The 8487-nt window shown below is 50.7% G+C and overlaps 1 protein-coding gene across 1 annotated transcript; it reads right to left on the bottom strand.

Moving 5' to 3' along the window:
• Positions 1 to 3371: 3371 nt before the first annotated feature.
• Positions 3372 to 6224, bottom strand: LOC142491234 (E3 ubiquitin/ISG15 ligase TRIM25-like). The gene is given in 3 exon segments (XM_075593501.1): positions 3372 to 3850; positions 3852 to 4219; positions 5316 to 6224. Coding segments are annotated over 3 exon segments (1584 nt in total). The 5' UTR covers positions 6204 to 6224; the 3' UTR covers positions 3372 to 3522.
• Between the last annotated feature and the right edge of the window lie 2263 nt (positions 6225 to 8487).

The raw sequence follows: 8487 nt of genomic DNA, 5'->3' as shown, positions 1-8487 counted from the left end.
CAAGCAGCGGTACTGTGTGTGTGTAAGTAACAAGCAGCGGTACTGTGGGTGTGTAAGTAACAAGCAGTGGTACTGTGGGTGTGTAAATAACAAGCAGCTGTACTGTGTGTGTGTAAATAGCAAGCAGCGGTACTGTGGGTGTGTAAGTAACAAGCAGTGGTACTGTGGGTGTGTAAATAACAAGCAGCGGTACTGTGTGTGTGTAAATAACAAGCAGTGGTACTGTGTGTGTGTAAATAAACAGCAGTGGTACTGTGGGTGTGTAAGTAACAAGCAGTGGTACTGTGGGTGTGTAAGTAACAAGCAGCGGTACTGTGGGTGTGTAAGTAACAAGCAGCGGTACTGTGGGTGTGTAAGTAACAAGCAGCGGTACTGTGGGTGTGTAAGTAATTTAACCCCTCCTTGCCCGGCTCCTAAGGAGGTGACACTATGAGGTTGGTAGTGGCGCAGACTCTTTACTTTCTCAGGGCGCCGACGCTCACGCTGGCTGGTGGTGTAAGCGCTCAGGGTAGTAAGAAAGGACACCCGGAACTTTACTCACAAACAGGACAGGTTTTATTGGCACAGGACAGGTCTCATACATAGAAATCTTCCCGGGACCCCAGTACAGTTGCCGGGGAGGGACACACGGCTTCGGTCACGTCTTTATTCTCCCCACAGCATGTGGGACGTACAGTACCCCTATATATAGTGCCAGCAGTTCCTCCCAATACAGGGGGCTGGCGCGCTTCAGCGCAGGGGCTGCGGGTATAGCAGCTCCCAGTGTGGTGCTCCCCCCAGTCCCTGTTCTAAGACCCCCCAGGACATGGTTACACCACCCAATTCTTCCCACAGGCAAAGGGCTAGAGAGGGGAATCCTTCTGTGATTGTGGCTAGGAAAGGTGACCCCAAAACATAGACCCCCGCCCTGCTTCTCCTGATATAGTTGGGGTACTCCTGGGGTCTAGGGACCCCCTATATTCCCATATTTATACCGCAGTGACCTCACAGGTCGCCATGGCGACAGAGGGAGTGGGTGTGCTCTTCAGTTCATGAGACCCTTCTTGAATAGGGGGAACTCCGCCTCTCACAACAAATATATAAATGTCCCCATTTTGCAACAACCCTCCAGACATTAACCCTTTATATACAAACTAGTAACCCAGCAGCGAGGTTACACTTAGGCTGCGCTTATAGTGCCGGCGACAGCAACGAGACGTCGCGGCAAAACAATGCATTGCCACCATCGCGTGCGCTTATAGTAAGCGCGACGTGACGGATTGGTCGCGATCGCTGGAAGTCATCTCAATTTGATTTTCCAGCGACCGTCGCGTCACCGGCACTATAAGCGCGGCCTTACACAGCACAACACATATAGTGATACAGTATGCAATTGGTATACGCTTCTATATTACTTCTATACGCTCGCTCCCACAACACGGACTAAACAGAGTCATTCATGGCAACAGTCAGATATCAGGTATGCAAGATAATATATATATATATATGTAGCCCTTTTTGTGAACCGGCCGACCCACCCAATCTCACATTGGCCCCTCGTGGTCTAACCGGTTCCTTTCCCTGCAACACACCTGCTCTAAGGGACTACTGGTACTGCATAACCTGTGGCTTCAGGAGATCTGAGCCTCCGCTAGCTGGGAGCCTGGGGAAACCCTTAACGTTACCTGGTGCAGCGCCTCCACTTACCCAGGATCCCCGTTATGAAAGATAGCCCTGGGTAAGAAATACAATAACACACGTATACGATAAACCAATAACTAACACTTTACTTGACACACACACATATAACTCATTACATAACATCACATAACATAACCAGATGCTCTATCCGCATCACCTCAGCCCAATGTCTGGTGTTCCCACCCAGTGTCCTGTGATCCCCCACACCCAATGTCCCGCAATCCTACGGAAGGTCGTGGGTGACTGCGCAGTCACTAAATTAAGCTAGGGCCCAGTTGGTGCACTTATATACAGAAGTACCTTCCGAGCACTCCGATGCTCGGGACCGCAACACACTTCTCAAAGGGTCAGACGTCCGTCTGATCCTATCCAGGTACTTCTGCCGGTAGACCCCAACGAGGGTCCCACCGCTCCACGGGTACTGCAACCGGATCACGGCAACACCAACCGCATGGGAACAGCAACCGCCGCTATCCCTATCACTAACTACTCATAGAGTGACAGCAACCCTAACCTAGGGCCTGTCCCTGATGAACCGCAACCTGGGATGGCTTGGGGAAAACTCCTAGGGCCTGTGGAACAATAACCTGCCCCCTCCCCTAGCTACCCAGTCCTACCTGTAACTCTAATCCTAACAGCGCCTACAGCAGACACACAGCTCTCTGTCAGCCTGCAGACTTCACACACGCTGCACACACTGCGCCCAGCACATGCAGCGACACACACACATGCAGCTGCACTCACACACAGCCACCTGAATCCCGCAGCAAATCCACTGCTTGCACGCTGTGCCTATTTGCCAGTGCCCACAGCCCTCTCCGCTGTGGCACTGCCAAACCTGCACCTTCCGCACCTAAGGGTGACCTCCCTAGCTAGGGCCGTCCCTCTTCAGTTACCCCCTGCCCTTACCGGGAATTGGGGCCTGCCTGGGGATCTAGGGAGAACCCTTACCTGGTACAGGAGCCACACGCTCCCTGCACCCTTCCTACCCCTTCCTTCTCCTCTGCCTGACTGTTTCTGCAAAGCCCGGGAAATGTATCTATATTCCCGGGCTGAGCTTCCTCCAGCCCTATTGGCCGCAAGGGAGCACCTGACCTCTGTCTCCCTAAGCCTCCTGGGAGTTGTAGTCCCCAGGGGCTGCCTAAAGCATTGGGGCCGCGTGCGCACTTGCCCTGCGCATGCGCGAACCCCTAATGGCCGCCTCAATCTCCCTCTACACTTCCCTACTCTCGCGCGATCTCTCCCTATCCCTGGAGTCCTATCGCGCGCTTGCCGCCTCCTGCGCATGCGCAAACTAACGCGCAATGGCGGCGCACTCTCCTCCAGCCGCCGAGCCGGTGGCAACGCGATCGCGGCCCTAGCGACGGCCCGATCGCGTCCCCGGCAACCGGCCTGCGCCACGATACCTAGCGCTGCTCCCTGCTCTGGCCCCCACCCTCGCGAAGTGCCGGCGGGTCCGTCGCAGCCTCCGGCGGCACCCGCTACCACACGGCACTCGCGGAGAGAGGCCAAGGAGGGAAAAACAACCTCGGGGCTACATATATATATATATATGTAAAGAAACTTCCTATAAAATGGATTTAACATATAATAGAGATCTTCACGTACTGTAGTATCTAGTTTTGCATTGCAATATGCATTGCAAAGTGCTGAGGGGCCCCTCTGGGTAACAGATTAATATATGAGTAAAAACTGGCTATTTTTCCCTTTTCTCTCCCTCGCTCACTGAATCCCCCCCAGTATATTCTTATTTCTATGTACTATATTATATATACTATTTCTATGTACTATATTATATATACTGTTTCTATGTGTTCCCCTGCTGGGCTGGGATAAGTATTCCTAGCTCCTGATTCTGACCCAACCATTACCACATACCCAGAACGCAGCATGAAGAGGCTCAGTGAAGGTGGCAGAGACGGTGTGTAAGTGTCTGATCGGGTCACACAGCTGATAAAAGGACAGCCGCCCAGCCTCATAGTCCAGGAATATTCCTAATCTCTGCACGGGCGACTCGGGGTATATCTGTGTTTCTATTGAGTCATGTCTCACTGAATGATTATTACCCCACATGTGCAAACACCAGGACTTCTTATTCCATCCTATGCAGGACTGATCTCCTTCCCTTTCTATACTGGGATAGGAAATCCCTACCCCCCTGTTCCCTGATCTCAACCTCCCAGTAATGTTGTCCTGAGGAAAAACTCCTGCTGCTTAAAACCTGATAACGCTCAAATCTCTCTGGTGTATCCGGGCGTAACTGGTTTCTTCCTGACCAGGATGCAGTTCTCAGGTCACCTGATACAGATACATAATTACCCGCTGTATTTACATCCAGTAATATGCCTGAATCCCCCTGCACACAGAACCCGCTCTTTGCTTTTAGATCAGTCACAATATCAGCTAATCGCTGTAAGGTCAGTGGGATCAGTACCTCATACAAATCCCCTACAGCAGGGACCTTATTACCCTCTCTCTCTCTGTCCTCATTATCTCCCTCCTCAGCATCACAGAAGTCAGCATTGTCTGATTCCCGTCCCTGTAAGGCCCCGGACATGTTACCTGCTTGCTGGCGGAAGCGCGCTGAGGCGCGCTCCCGCTCAGCACTGAGCCCCTACAGCCGCAATTAGAGCGGCTTTAGTAGGGGCTCACCTGCGCTTCCGCGCGCTTGCGGAAGCGCAGGTCTTGGGGGAATTTAAAATTCCCCCGCTTGCCGGCGAGACAGGCCGGTTACGTGAGCGGTTCGCCCAATGAGGGCGAACCAGCTCCGTGATGTCACTGGCCCGCCCCCGGCCAGTGACGCGCCCGCCCCCTGACGGTCTGTCCCCCTTCTACCCCGATCCATGTCTCGTGTGTGTGTGTGTGTGTATGTGTGTGTATGTATATGCGTGTGTGTGTGTGTGTGTGTGTGTGTGTGTGTGTGTGTGTGTGTGTGTGTCTTTGTGTATGCATGTGTGTGCCTTTGTGTATGCATGTGTGTGTGTGTGTGCCTTTGTGTATGCGTGTGTGTGTGTGTGTGTGTGTGTGTGTGTGTGTGTGTGCCTTTGTGTATGCATGTGTGTGTGCCTTTGTGTGTGTGTGCCTTTGTGTATGCATGTGTGTGTGTGTGCCTTTGTGTATGCATGTGTGTGTGTGTGTGCCTTTGTGCGTGTGCGTGTGCGCATGTGTGTGTGTGTGTGTGTGTGTGTGTATGTGTATGCGTGTGTGTGTGTGTGTGTGTGTGTATATGTATATGTGTGTGTGTGTGTGCATGCATGTGTGTGTGTGTGTATGTGTATGCGTGTGTGCGCGTGTGTGTGTGTGTATGTATATGTGTGTGCATGTGTGTGTGCATTGTGTGTGTGTGTGTGTGTGTGTATGTGTATGCGTGTGTGTGTGTGCGTGAATATATTTATCAAAGTTGCACAATGTTAATAAATAATTTATTCTCACAACATGTCTTTTTTTTTTAATTTTTAAAATATTATATTACACACACACACACACACACACGTTCCCCAGTGACACACACACTGACAGCTACCAACACACACATTGATACCCGCCTCCCAAGCGCTTGCTGTCTCCTCTGTAAGGACAGCAAAAAGCTCCAGGTAGAGCGAGCGGCAGCAAGCGAGAGCGAGCAAGCGCCAAACATGGCCAAGGCCTAAGACAGTTAATGGATCAGTGATGTTGCTCAGCTCCTCAATGTGAAGCATCTTCCTGGACAGCTCGTCCTTTTTTATTTCCAGCTGCTGGATTAGATCAGAGACTCGGAGAGAAACCTGCTCTTCCCACCTGGTGATCTCACTCAGGACTCGCTTCTCTAGGACTTCCAGCTGTTCCCTGATGTCCCTAATCAGGGCAGTGACTCGGGCTGTCACCCCAGCTGCTTTTTCTTGCGCTTCTCTCCTGCGTTCCTGCAGACTCTGGGCTCTTTTCTCAGTCTCCTCTCTCACTGAGGTCAGTTTCTCCAGAACATGTCTCAGTTTCTCCTTCTTCTTCTCAGAGGCCTCATTCAGCGACTCCACCTGGTGTCCCCTGTGCTCCCCAAACACCCAGCAGGACACACAGATACAGGCAGCATCCTCAGTGCAGTAACACTTCAGGATCTCCTTGTGGACGGGACATTTCCTGGTCTTTAGGAAAGTGGATGGCTCAGTTAAGACGTGTTCCTCTGACTTGCTGTGTTTCTTTAGGTTTTTATCACACAGGGAGGCGTCACACAGCAGACATGTTTTAGCAGCGGGTACAGAGGAGTCACAGTAAGTGCAGAAGATCACCGCCTCCTCCTGCTCCGGCTGAGTAGAAAGGAAACGCTCCGCTATGTTACACAGCTTCAGGTTCCTCTGCAGTGCAGGACGCTCCTGAAACTCTACTCTGCATTCAGGACAGGTATAAAGCCCAGATCCCCCCTGGGAATCCCACACACTCCCAATACAGCCCTGGCAGAAGTTATGCCCACATCTCAGCATTACAGGCTGGGTATAAATGCTCAGGCAGATGGGGCAGGTTAGCTCCTCTCTCAGACAAGCAGACGCCATGCTTGGAAGCAGCAAGAAGAAATGAAACTGAAACTTTCTTATCTCTCATATAACCAGTGGGGCGTTTCCCTTCTCAGCACACAGGGGCGGGGAGTTTGTTACTCAGACTTTAGAATCAGACTGTTAACCCTGTAAGTTCCTGACTGCAGTAGGCAATATGAAGAATAAGATCATTTAAATTCATTTGCAGCATGTTACCTATCTGTGCTCAGGTGTTTGGTGACATGTCACAGATGTTGCACTTCAGGGTTTAAGTAACCGTTTAAGTCAGCTGCGTGTTAAACACCTCAGCATGTTCCTGCAGTACATGGGGACCCAGTAACAGTACTAGGAGCCAGCAGAGAGATGCCTGGAGGAGGAAGCTGAGTGAGAGGGAGTGAGGTTACCAGCAGCATGTTCCTGCAGTACATGGGGACCCAGTAACAGTACTAGGTGCCAGCAGAGAGATGCCTGGAGGAGGAAGCTGAGTGAGAGGGAGTGAGGTTACCCGCAGCATGTTCCTGCAGTACATGGGACCCAGTAACAGTACTAGGAGCCAGCAGAGAGATGCCTGGAGGAGGAAGCTGAGTGAGAGGGGTGAGGTTACCAGCAGCATGTTCCTGCAGTACATGGGACCCAGTAACAGTACTAGGAGCCAGCAGAGAGATGCCTGGAGGAGGAAGCTGAGTGAGAGGGAGTGAGGTTACCAGCAGCATGTTCCTGCAGTACATGGGGACCCAGTAACAGTACTAGGAGCCAGCAGAGAGATGCCTGGAGGAGGAAGCTGAGTGAGAGGGAGTGAGGTTACCAGCAGCATGTTCCCGCAGTACATGGGGACCCAGTAACAGTACTAGGAGCCAGCAGAGAGATGTCTGGAGGAAGAAGCTGAGTGAGAGGGAGTGAGGTTACCCGCAGCATGTTCCTGCAGTACCTGGGGACCCAGTAACAGTACTAGGAGCCAGCAGAGAGATGCCTGGAGGAGGAAGCTTTGCTCTCTCTGTGTTCCAGCATGTTCATGCTCCTGTTTATCTCTGGATCTCCCTGGTTTGACCTCTGCTCGTCCTGGACTACTCTGCTGTCTGTTACCCCTGAACCCTGCTTATGAACTCTACCTTGCTGACCTCTGTAACCCCTGGACTTGGCTTACGAACTCGGCTATTCTGACTTCCGGATCCCTGGACTCTGGCGCACGGACACCACTATTCTTACGTTATACCACCAAGGCGTTGCAAGTATCACTAACTATCTTTCAACAGGCCCAGCAACGTCATACCACACTCCGGGCACGCCCTCACTGCTGTGCGTGTGTGGTAATACCCTTCCCACCTCAGTACTGGGGTCTTGCCAGGTCTGCGGGCATACAGGCGTGACACTTACATAACCCTAAATAAAATGTCACTGTCACGTTGGACCAGAACTTATTAACAATTTTATATTTTTGGGATTCTCGATTGAGCACGGGCAAAATAAATTATCATTTATTTCCATGATAGACAAACACACGACAACCTCAGAATACACTTAATAATCACTTACTGGGATGGGGAAACGAAATAAATTGTCCATTGAACGAAAGATGTGAAAATAAAGCCTTTGGGTTACAATCCTTTTGGTTACGATGTCTTAACCCCTTGCGTTCTGGAACCGCTGCCGCTGTACTTGGATGGGATCTTGAACCACGCTTGAAGAAATCATGAATCACTCTGGTGATAGCTCGGCAGGCATGGTTATAGAGTTTACAGTCCTATCCCTAATATGCAAGCCCAATCCCCTCCATGGGAACATTTAACCCACCAATCCCTGTTCTGCCCATGCTAGGAACTACTGGCAAAACTGGCTTCATGGTTTGCACAGAGCATGTGCAACAGAAATGTCATCTTCCCCCACCTGGCCACTTGCTAACTAGCATATGCCATCCTGTTTTCTTCCTGAATGCCGCTCAGTCTAGCTAGGCCAAAGGGACCCTTTTGATCTAAGGATATTGGGGCTTCAATTAGCACGGAAGGGCAAACAAATGATTTGGTCTTTCCTGCTAACAAGAGGTTAACACCTTTGAATCCTGCTAAGCATTTCAAAGCCCAGGATTACACCCCCCCAAGTGTCATCTCCTTATAATGTTAATTTCCTTACTCTTAACATATGTGCATGTTAATACATTCATTGCTGGGCACAGGAAAAGCTTCCTGCCGGTACCTTTTAAAACATAACTAAACTCAGTTTATCTATCTATATATATATATATAAAGCAACTGTAAATATTACTGTATCTTCATTTGCATGTTTTAGACAGGTCTGCAACCCTGTC

This window comes from Ascaphus truei, chromosome 3 (genome assembly GCF_040206685.1).
Source record: "Ascaphus truei isolate aAscTru1 chromosome 3, aAscTru1.hap1, whole genome shotgun sequence".
Classification (NCBI taxonomy): domain Eukaryota; kingdom Metazoa; phylum Chordata; class Amphibia; order Anura; family Ascaphidae; genus Ascaphus; species Ascaphus truei.
The sequence above is the reverse complement of the archived record's forward strand: the minus strand, read 5'-3'. Positions and strand labels throughout refer to the sequence as shown.